General features: G+C 29.5%; 1 protein-coding gene across 1 annotated transcript; it reads left to right on the top strand.

Moving 5' to 3' along the window:
- The first annotated feature begins 227 nt into the window (after positions 1 to 227).
- On the top strand, positions 228 to 10,528 carry LOC148227004 (ETS homologous factor-like). The gene is made up of 2 exons (XM_088202564.1): positions 228 to 1,362; positions 10,266 to 10,528. Exons 1-2 carry the CDS (start codon positions 395 to 397, stop codon positions 10,489 to 10,491), a joined length of 1,194 nt encoding a protein of 397 aa, XP_088058690.1. The 5' UTR covers positions 228 to 394; the 3' UTR covers positions 10,492 to 10,528.
- Positions 10,529 to 12,664: the final 2,136 nt, after the last annotated feature.

Raw genomic sequence — 12,664 nt, 5'->3', positions numbered from 1 at the left:
GTAAATACGCACTGTGTTGCCGATTCAAAAAACTATTGTTGAATTATCATTCATAAGGATAATTATCCATTTAACTTGCACACACAAGTACGTTTCATTCAATGAGTAGAGCACAAGTGCTACGTGCGTTTCTATGCTGCCCGCGTGTGACAGCCCTGGCGCGTCTCTCAAACAAGTTTCGCAACAAGCCGAAAGCGATAAAAACCCATTGCGAACCGGCGATGAGTCAGTTAGTCATTTGCAGTACGCTGTGAGAAGTCGTGTTCTACACACGCGTGCCGATCACTAAAACGCGACGTAAACAAGCGTGATATCGCTTCCTATTCTCTAGTGTCGTGTATCAACAAACTCGAAAACAGTTTTGACATGTGCTTCTGAAACATTGATCGTTGACATGTTGTTCAACCCGAACGCTTATGCAGAGCCATCCAAGGATTACGTCAGCGCCGAAGGGATTGACATGATATTGAACTTGGACGCTACCATCCTCCCCAACATCGATATGGACCAGTTCCCGATCATCCACAACGGAGAATTCGTGCCGCACAACAGATACGAAGGCGAAAATTACGAGTTCGAGATGAACTACGAAGACGTGTACCCTCAAGGGAATAAACAATTCGTCAGGATGTTCGCCATGTCCGACATATCCACGCAATCGGAGTGGAAATCTAAACCAGTGTACGCCTGGAACGAGACAGACGTCAGGAACTGGATCTTAGAAACTGCCACTATTAAGCGTATGAACATCGCTGAGATCGCATCATTCGATTTCGCCAACGTGACAGGATCGGATCTGATCAAGATGAGCAAGCAGACCTTCTGCGAAAGGATGTACTCTCAAACCAACGGCTTAGAATCCATATTGATCGGGGAAACCCTATACGAAGCTCTGCAGCAGCTATGCTCCGATTCTCATTACGAGCAAGAAGCTATAGTTCCAATCACTGTGATGGACAGGTTTAATAACGATGATAATTTGCATGCAGTGCCGTCGGATGAGTGCGAAAGTCAGTTGTTCGACTTGGACAGCAGTTATAAGTCTGAGGCTATCGAAAGCCGAGACGTGCAGTTTATCAGGGGAGTTAATTGTGATTCCGGATACGATAGCCTATCCGAAGAGTACGAAGCCAAGATGGTCGACGATGGACTGAACATGGACAGTGGAAGCTGTAGTGAAATTCCTGAAACGGTCCCCACAATAACGAAAAGGCCACCGGGAAGACCGAAAGGCAGCGGAAAGAAGCATCCGAAGAGGATAAAGAACGTGTCAGTCCCAGAATTTTTGAGAGACTTGCTTCTGAATCCGAAATACTGTCCGAGGATCATCAAGTGGGAAGACTATTCTGTAGGAAAATTCAGGTGAGACTATTTACTAGACATACAATTCTAAGAACGAATCTGCAGAGCGTCATATCTGTTTAGTGCTTCCGAGAAAAGCCAAAATGTTAATTATATTAGTCTCGAACTCGTGTGCAGTTATCTCTTTCATTCGTTCTTGCACAAATCGTTTTGCACTTGCAAGCTATGCGTTTTACATTGACAAAGAGATAACCTTTGGTTGCGTAGGAAATAATTGTCGGCGTATGTATTATATGTACATGTTTATCGAGTTCGATAAGAGTTTAATGCAATTCTAGCAGAAAATCTCAATTGCAACACGCTAATTGGTAGTCTCGATGTATCCAGTTCTAGACGGATTGCAATTTAGACAATTAAGTGTGCGATTTGTTTGCACAGATTGAATATGAACGTGTCTTCTTGTTGTTAGACTGTCAGTAACTTTATAAAACTCAGTTTATATTTAATCATATTATCTATATTATAAACCACATTTTATTATTTTAAATATAATTACTCAACAGTACGACATATTGCGTAATTTATACTTTTTATAATAAAACTTATATATGTACATATATTTTTAACCTCAAACTGTTATTAACACGCGAAGAGTTTTCCATATTATATGTTATTAATTTTTTAAAAAAGTGGAGAATATTTATTTATAAAAAATAATTGTTGAGAACCACTGCTTCATTTCTTCGTTGTTGATTAGAAAAAGTTGTAATGTAATTTTTATTTTTTTTTAATCATATTTTTAATACATACTTACAGTTATATATACATATGAAATAAACAAAATATTTTATTAATTTTATATTATAGATTTTTTCCTTTTGACGTTTCGTCAAAAATATCTTTCGGCATCCTCGGGAGATTATCTTTTGTGTATAATCTAAAGTGGTACATATTACGATTATTGTTATTTATAATAATTTTATAATTTGAAAAATATCTGTAACTATGATTTAAATATGTTGTAGATAACTTAAATTACGAATTAGGTATAAAATTAAATGTATAATTGTTAAATATAAATATTTTAGATTTTAGATGCAATAGGTAGACAAATTTATATATTATCTATGATGACAAATATATTAAAATAAATACAAAAAAAATCTACAATTATGCTCATTTTATTTATTATTCAATAATTTTATATATACTTAATAAATAAGATATAACTAAATACAAAATAGAGCAATGAGAGTAGTTTATAATAAAAATAGTTTTTCAAGGTTTAGGGTTCTCAATTATTCCAATATTGAAAAAAATGGATAGTGTATTCGAATACATTCGTATTTTTTTCTTATATTTTTATTTAACCAATTAGTACAAAAATCAATTGATTGTCTGAAAAATAAATCTTTTTAAATTTTTATTTGATTAGAGACGTCATTTCAGACTTTCACAATTGAAAAGTATTTGCTATACATTAATATCGGCGTTTTTGTGCGGATTTGTATATAAATTAAATAATTATAAATAAATTAGCCCCAATCGAATTATTAAATTGTTTTAGATAAAATCTTTGCGTCTTTAAAAAAAGAAATACAAAAACGTAACACGAACTTCACAAAAATATGCGACCTTGGTGGGCATTTCCAACATTTTGTATCGTTCAACGAAGGAATTCTGCATGTTTCGGTCATAGTAGGTACAACTGATAAACATTCTATTTATAAATTTTTATAATAGATATTTAACATATTTAAGATAAAAGTTTTAGTATATATATAAACACCTTCGTTCGCTAGGAATTAAATTATAATATAAAAGTATTTTTTATATTCTGTTTATGTTTATATTATGTTTTGATAAAAAAATTTTAGTGTATAAACAATTAGATATATTAGCTAAAATATTTAATAAAATAAATAATATGTTTTTTTTATTTTTTATATCACATAGCTTATAAAAAGTATGGGAGTAAATGTAGCCTATAAATAACTATTATTATTATTATTCCAATCGCGCAATTAACCACTCGATGACATGTACATGCTTGAATCACGTACTGTATACATTACTGCGATAATTAATATATTATAAATAAGTTATCCATTTTAATGTGGTAGTATATAAACAAGTATATTTCAATACAATACATACATAGCTTGTTTTACTGGTTTAATACAGTTATTTATATAAAAATAATGTAATTTACAATGATAGTTCAGACATGACTCAGAATGACTCTTCTTATCACTACAAATAATGTCGTTTTAACGAGAGTATGATGCTATCAATGCAGAGAAGATATGTTCTTAATTAAATAATATTAAGCTATCGCATTGCTATGAAATTAGTATTTGATTGAAGAAAATAAATAAGATGTTGGTCACATACTGTTTTAGGCGTTGTATTTTATTTCTCGTTTAGATAACAGTGTTTGATTTGCTTTCAAACTATCATTTTTGACTCATCATAAAACAAACTGATGAATTATGATCATATAATCTGCATTATATATTGTTTACATATATAGAAAAAGTTGTATTATTAAAAAAATAGAAAATATTAAAATTTGCACAATACCGTATATTAAAATATCATGTATGCACATACCAATCATATATATGTAACAGTGAAAATGTATTTTTCAGTAAAGTTATATTTTCACTAGTACAAAAATAATTTTACTGTCAGCGAAATCATATCCAAATATATTTTTACCGTTAGATATACAAATATTTCAAGTGGCGAAAATATAATTTAACTGATAGGTCCTAGTAAAAGTATATGTTTTTTAAAATGTCTATGAAACTCAATTTGACAATTACAAAAAGATCAAACGCGAAAACTAAGCGAATTATCTCCTGAAGCAAATACCCTAATGAATCTAATATTTCTTTAATTTAGACATTAGATTTGGCAATTCTCACTAAAGTAGCCAAAGCAGATATATTGGATTTCGGCAATGAAAGGGTTAAATTTTTAATTAACTGGCGATAGAAGCTAATTAATAAATCAAGCTCCCTTCGAGCTTAATCTTTTGCTTTGAATCGCTTTCTGTTCGTGTAACTTTAGAGTGTCTGAAGGTTAATTTTAATTCAATGACTCAATTTCTGACATTATAGTTTTGCTTTATTAATAGCAGCTCATAATAAATTATGAGCTTTACCGAACGAACGTCATAATCTTTTTCTTTCGGCTTTGAAGATTGTATCTCCTTGCGGTTAACCCATTGTCTTCGACAGCTAATATTATTGTATTGAGTCTGATTCTCATAAGCAGTATCAATGCAAATAAAACTGTTTTTTTTTTTAATCTACAGAAGTGAGAAGTGCAAATGTCCATTCGCTGTTATTTATTGAGCTTCGATAATTCGCGAGGAACCTATTGACCCAGTTTAGACACCTTATCAATCTTTTGCAGATGACTGGAGCTGCTCGGTTATTTTACTGTACTACAAACCATAAATCTCGCACACATTATTCACAGGTATTGTTAAAGAAGTGTCATGAAGTATCTTATAAAGCAAAACATGCCACACATCATGTTTATATTGCTTCAAATGAAACAATGGAATGTACATGGGAATACATGTATATGTGAATACATATATATATATCGTCGAAGATGCTCGAATTCGTTATGCGAAGCGCGTGTTACCTTAAAAACTTATTAGTGACTAACATGTATGATGCGTTAGTTAGTTTAGCATCCTTGAATATAGTTTCATTGTCTTAAATACCAACGAAGCAAAAACTTCTTATTGTTAAAGAGAATTCAGATCAAATTTTTCATTTATGTATACAGGATGGAGTAGGAATATGTATTTGTATATGATATGAGATACAATTCATTGTATATAATAAAGCACTTTTATAAGTTACTGAAGGGCGGTGTCGACAATCCTTTTAATATAATGACATATTATTGCTATACGCCATATGATCGTAATTGGCGTGAAGCAAGTGAATTATATTAAGCATTTTGGGAGGTACTATGGTTCTAACAAATACTTAAAATTCAATTTGTATCTATTTTCTTCGTAACTGTAAAAAAATCGTTTTAAAATTTGAACATATAATTTAGAGATAAATAATTATGTTTGTAAAAAAAAAGAAAAGCCTTCGCAACAGTTACGTGGCTGTGCGTCTAGGCAATTATGTCCAATCTCAAAGTGACACGACCATGAATCACAGTGGCTCTTAACCTCATTAGTTTGCTTTTCAAGCGAAATAATAACCAAAAGAGACACAAACATGATTCGAGCAATGGGTCTGGTTTCACGCCTTTGTATTTTTTTTTCTTCGTGCGAAATTGATTTTTTATTTTTCACGTTGATAAATATTTTACGCGTGTGTATGACATTCCATCACATAAAAGCTCTCTTCGATTATTAAAATTGTAAAAAATATGAACCTTATGGCCAAATTTTTAAAAGCGACGCCATTTTAAATTTGTTCTTAAATATGTATATGCTTAATTATAAAAAAAATCGGTTAGTATAACGTATAAACGTCATCGGTAAATGAATGTGATAACGATTAACCATAGGTTTTTACGCAACTCGGGGGAAATCCACTCGGACGCTGATTCTGCGAACCAATCTTTCATTATCGCTCTTTCGTGTAGTGTATGATGTGTTGATTTCGTTTTTTGACTCGCATCTTGCATACAATGACAAGGACCGGTTTTTCGTATGCTTGTTGCATTTTTATTGCGTGGGCGCTGCTTCAAGACGGCTCAAAATTCGACTCTAGATATTTCCACGTCCTTTTTTTATAAATCAACATTTTTGACACTGGCAATATTATTTTTGACAGATGTGATTTCTAACGAGTTTTACGCGTTAAGTCTTAACACAAATATTTTCGAGCATGTGTATTTTTTTAAAGAACATATTGTTCTGTAATTTATTAATAATTCTCATGTCAGCAATTATATTAACATTTCAATATATCATGCAAGAAAATTTTTATTTGCTTTTAACCGTTTCTTACATGTGTAAATAAATAATTATAAGCCAAAGTACTATTTATATTGTAATCTTTTGATTACAATAAACAATTGGTTGTAATTGTGTAATCTTATGTGCCCATCACAATGCCTCACGCTGTTATCAAAAGATTTGTGAAATCGAATATATTAAAATGCCCTTAAGTGTGTCTATGACAGCCACATTTTTGCCATAACTAAGGATATGCATTTTTTTAATTGTTGTCGTTTTGAAACAGAATGGCGTACCTATTGTTAAAGAGAGCTTATTATATTATTATTAATTATTAAAAAATATTTCTTTTATTTTTTGACATCCTAACTTTTTTGACGAAATAATAATATTTAGTCTTTTTTTAATAATAGCCATTTTGAAGAAAAATTAGGGTTTAGGCTGGCTAACGAACTCAGACAAAATATTTACAAAAAATATTTTCAAGAAATGTTTCAAAGCAATACATATTTAATATATACATATATTTTAGAATTTCTTCAAAATTCTACTTAAAATTGATCGCAAATTATGAAATATTGAGCGCTTAATGTAGCTGTAATACAAACAATATGTATTAAGCCTCATAATTTAAATGCTAAGGCCAATGAATCTGAAAAAAACAATGACACATTAATATCTTATACATTTTTGAAGAGAACATATGTACATATACGTATAAATATATACATATACTATACTATACACATACATCTCCCACGCAATTTTTATCCTCTATATTATTTATATATGTTCACAATCGGATTAATTTTGCGTTTGTGTCAATTAATTATCATTCTAAAAAATATTGCTATTTTATATTAGTATCTAGGATTATACCATAAGTAGGGTTACCAAAAATTGTTAATGGAAATATTAAAATATTTTGTTTATTTTTATATAGCGCATCTGAATAATATTCATACAAATGGTTCGCAGTTGGCGTACTAGTAACGACTTCGTTTCAATAGTTAAATGGACTGCTAAAAATGATTTTGTCTCACAATATATATGCTCTCTAAATAAAAAAACTTTCATCTCCTCCCCCCCTTCTTTCCTTGTTAAAAAATGATCCCTAAGTATTTTTTACTATTTTTTTAATTATGTCTATAATAATGGTCTTAATGCGGTTCCGAGTGTATCCTGCACGTATGCGCTGTTTTTCATCAAAGGGGTGACCGACCCGAAAAAGGGTTTAGAAGCGCCATCGTTCAACGCGTCCAGACAGTCATTGGCTCGGTCGCTTTGATACCTTTTTTCAGGCCCTGATGGTCAATGAACAAACGCTTTTGCGACCATTAACCCGTGCGCGCTTTCATAAATAAAAAAACAAAACAATTACAATTGTGCATAATCGTTATTTATGAGATGCACAACGATTTGATTTATTGGGACCAAAAAATTTTGATTAAATAAACATATTATTTTAATCATTTAAAAGTTGCGACCTTAACAGGGTCGTTGCCTTCGAAAGGAACAACTCTTTCAACGGTGCATATACCTTGAAAAGCAACGTTCGTGTATTATTTATATACACGCACGAAGCTTACATTAAATATAGTTAATTTAAAAAAAAATTGGCCATAACACTTTACATGAAGGGATTAAATTCCATCGGTCTTTTGAATTAAAAATATTAATTTACTTAATTAATTTGCAAAGTCATGGTTTATTTTAACATATCTTTGATGATAAACCATATTTTTTTAAACCAGAGCATTCCCAGCCTTCCTAAATTGTTGGAAATTGTTCATATATACACAGCAAGTACTTGGGGGAAAGCTTATCTTCGCTTTGAATGCTTATCTCTAATGGGCGTGTCAGATATACGTGTTAGAATTCACGATTGCATAGTTTTGCTCTCATATCAGGGGTATTACACTTTTAAATTTTTTTTTTTTTACATATATAAATTTAATTTTAGAATCAGAATATCATAGAATTTCTATTTTTATAACGAAATTTGAAGGCACCATAACTACCGTAGCTTTATAATAATTATATCCTTATGAAACTTATTCTAAAAATATATTTTGTAAATATCACAACTTGATTTGCCATCTTGTTTCAAAATGGCGTCTAAGTAAAAAAAATTGTAGCTTTGTTAAATAAATTTAGAGAGCAAAAATGTTCTATAATAGATATTAAAGGAAAAAATACTTTTTTTACACGCGTTTATAGTCAGAAATTTACGAATTCTTGCGGTATTTTCCAAGCGGATGTTTTTAACTTGTTTTGGTTAACATTTGTCGAAATTAAAGAGAAATCGATTATCTTCGAAGTGTGTAATTATGGTTTTCGCAGAAAACGATAATTAACGTTCCGTTATCGTATCGTGTTTTTCATCATTATGCTTATCTTATTCAATTAATATTACAAATAATCATTATATTTAATAAAACAAAAAATATAATTTTTAAGACCGTTCTAGAACATTATGAAAAACTTTGCACCAGAATTCGTTTAGAAGATTATGATTTAATTTTGAATACAGAAAATTTTGAACTATTTTTTTGCACAATTAATACAGCTCTAAACTTTATTGTTCGTAATACTATAATGTGGCGTGCCGTCGTTCTTCGTGCGTTTTATAATATTATTTTTAAATTCTGATTTTTATATATTTCGAATTTTATTACGTAGTAAGGAATGCGTAGTTATCTATATTATAAAATATACGTTTTTACGAATTCTTTAGCAAACATTTATTTATAATATATTTTTGTTTAGTATTGAATGATCTACATTTTTTTTATAATTACTATAGTTCATGGGACTTCAGATTCGTGTCTTTTGTGTTTTATTACTGTGTTCGTATATGGGTCGCTACACGTTCATTGATTTGAGTTATTTTGGGATTTAAATTAAAACATATCGATTCTACAATAAGAGAAATTTTTAAATAAATAAAATTAAAATATACACGTAGATCAAGATCAATACAGCCCTGTGTTCATACACGTACCGATACCGCCCCTCAGGGTGAATTTTATAATATTATGTTTTTGTGCACTAAATGTGCACAATAAATTAATGTGCACTCATTAAAGATGTGACTTGTTTATACTTGGCCATAATAATGATTATTTGCTGTATGTTTATCGTAGAAAACAAGATTCTGTTTCGCATTATGTCTATAATAACAAAATTACTAGATCAAAGGTTAGATTGAATTAGGTTCAATTACCTTATATTATTATATTAAGATGCGCGTGTAAGGTGTTTTTGCGGCGAAATATTTATTGAAGATTTTTCCTCATCGCCATAATGAAAAAATGCGCGAGAAAAGTGTACAGTAAAACCAGGGGCGTCAAGTCGGCGTTTATATTTATAGTATTTTAGCATAAAAAACTATTTTTGCATAATTAATATTTTAGTTTCTGTTAATGCATCAATCCTTACATGAAAAAAAAAACATTTCACCATTTACTGAAAATGCGTAGGAAAATTTGGCCATGACATAATAAAAAATATTAATAATTTTGTGAGTTAAAAATATAATAATATCTTTAAATAGTATATATGTACTTATGATTTTTTAAATTTAATTTAAGGTTCATATTGATTATATATTTTGAGCATAAAAATATGTAGATTATAGGCAATCTATTTTTACAGCCATGAGAAGTAATTCGAGTTTGTCTATTATATAAGGAAAATGATGAATAAAACTCGACGAGAAGCTAGCGGAAATAAATATGCATAAAAATGTGTGTCGAATTCGTTTGTTGAACTTAGCTTAGAACTAATTTACACAACTGTTTACTATTACATTAATTGTTACAAATTAAAATAACCTTCGCTATCATAAATCAAAATTATTTTAATAAATTCTATTGTTAGATAAGACTATTATGCATATTTCTATTTTTACATAAATTTATGTAAATTATGTATTTTAAAGATTGATAAATATTTAATATATTTTATTTACATTTTTTTAATTTATGCTAATTTGTCTCCTCTTTTTCTTTCTCAGGTTTGTCAGACCCGACGAGGTGGCCAAGCTGTGGGGCGGTAAAAGAAACAACGAGAAGATGTCCTTCGAAAAGTTCAGCAGGGCCATGCGGTACCACTATAAACAAGGCGTATTGGTATCTGTGCCCACTGCGAGGCTGGTGTACCAATTCGGTCCTAAAGCTCCTCAATACGTTACCTCAAACCCAAACTTTGAACCCACCACTGGCAAGTTTAACATGAGATGAGGCCAAAGGACCGGAGGCTTCGATACTCAACCAAAAATATGACGTCGGTCCACATATTGCGATCGGAGAAGGGGCGTTTTATATTTACTCCTCTTTTGTCGCGCAGTTGGCAATCCTGCCGCTAAAAGCGTCGCTTGTATTATTAGCGATATTTGTAAAAAGTAGCATTTACGACGCGCATTTAGTCTCTTAAACATATTTTTTAAATACAAAAAATGAGTCACATCGGCCAGTGATATACTAATTACGGTATTCGCGTACTTACTCGTTTTTTTGAATTTATTCTTATTTATATAATGTGCCATATAACACGAATTTAATTTACCGTATTTATAGATCTAAAAACGATGGAATTGCATTTTAAATACGAATAAAGTTCTCTTATAAAATATTGTGATAATATTATATTTATTGTTAAGTTTAATTATTAAGTGTGAATATTTATATGTACAGTAGATCTATTTTTAAAATAACACTAATGATATTGTATATATGTATGTATTTTTATACTATTAAAAATATTTAATAAACGATTGAAATAACTTTATGAAAATATTTTATTATTTATCACCCTATAAAATAATAAATAATATATACCATAAATTAAATTTATGTATAAATTTTATATTTAGTAGATTGCAATAAAAATATTAGATAGTTTTAATAAGATTCGCATAATATCTATGTTACAATAAATAAAATGTCGTCTAATAATATAAATACGTAAATATGTTTTTAAAAAACTGCGTCACAATATTTGAACTCATCTCAAAGATCGACTTGAATTTTGGGTAGTTAAGCAGTCATGTGACTGCTTAACTAGACCTGGTCAGACGTTCGAAATAGAAAGCGGCTACTTTTTTAAGAATTTATTTATTTAATTACGCATGAGTTAATTACTTATTAATTACTCATTCTGCGGTTAAAAGTATAAATATAATATGTATATATTTACAAAAATATAATTAGTACACTTAAAATATTTATTATTAAATTTTAAATGAACAAATAAGAACAATGGTAAAAGGAAAATAAAAATAACAATTATTCAATGATATCTATTATTTATTTACTTAATTTGATATTATTAAAGTTGCATGAATTCATTACAAAAATATTTTTTAATTTCTTTGCAATTATTCATATTACTTTGTGTTTCTAAGGCTCCAACGTAGCTCCGATTTATGCGAGTTTAGCTGAACCCTCGTCTATTCCAAGTCAGAAGCGTAGTGATAATTCTGGATAGTGCTATCTATAAAGTCTAAAATAAATAATAAATTAATATTTATAACCTTATTTTACAATATTATTGAATTTTTTTATATACAGTAAATTGCATTTTTAATTTTAATATTAAATAAAATTAAAAATTCGCTAATTTTAAAAGTAATACAAGTCACTTCTTTCAGTGCAAATTTAATATATTTTGATTATTTTGATCGACAAATAAATTCTATACTATATTTGCGTTAACACAGTCAGTTCGAGAGCTATCTATTTCGTCATTATTCATAATTGAGAAAGAGATGGCAGCTCTAAAGCACACAATACGGATATACGTTCGATATACTAAAAAATATAGTAATGATTTTAATTTCTACAAATTTCTTCAAAATATAAACAGGTTCAATTATCTCAAAACCTGATGAAAAATGAAATCCGGCTCATGTATGGGATATTAACTTTTTGGCGGACACGATGGCTCATATTTGTTAACCAGCTTTAAAAATTACATGAGTCAAAAGCAACGTTTAAATATCTAAGAGTATGGAATTGTATTGATTTTTTAATTAGTAAATGATATACGTAATACATAAATAAATTTATAAAACGTTTTCAATAATGCTTTATTATTCATATCGCTTCTTTGGTTTATGTTTTATATTAATTTATTCAATACAATTATACAGCAACAAAAAACTCAGATTAAACATTGAAACACTCATTGGAATACTGCGGTTTTACCAGTGCATTTTTTTCAATTCTCAGAACTGTAAAGTAAAAACCATAATAAATTATAAATACTGGTTTACCGATTAGAATCCATTTCTGTATTAGATCACCGTATGTAATAAAAATTAAACATGCTTGCCTCGAAGTTAATAGTTTAGAATTGATCAACAGAACTAAGTACAATATAATTTAAAACACAGGTTAAAATAAATTCTTTAAA

The sequence above is a fragment of the Plectrocnemia conspersa genome, unplaced genomic scaffold (assembly GCF_051122295.1).
Source record: "Plectrocnemia conspersa isolate PC_06_02 unplaced genomic scaffold, ASM5112229v1 ptg000013l, whole genome shotgun sequence".
NCBI lineage: Eukaryota > Metazoa > Arthropoda > Insecta > Trichoptera > Polycentropodidae > Plectrocnemia > Plectrocnemia conspersa.
The sequence above is the reverse complement of the archived record's forward strand: the minus strand, read 5'-3'. Positions and strand labels throughout refer to the sequence as shown.

What these genes read in the sequence shown, in the direction of transcription:
- LOC148227004 (XM_088202564.1), top strand. Translation starts at nt 395, where the DNA reads ATGTTGTTCAACCCGAACGCTTATGCAGAGCCATCCAAGGATTACGTC. An exon ending in TATTCTGTAGGAAAATTCAG is followed by an intron (nt 1,363 to 10,265) that starts GTGAGACTATTT and finishes TTTCTTTCTCAG; the next exon opens with GTTTGTCAGACCCGACGAGG.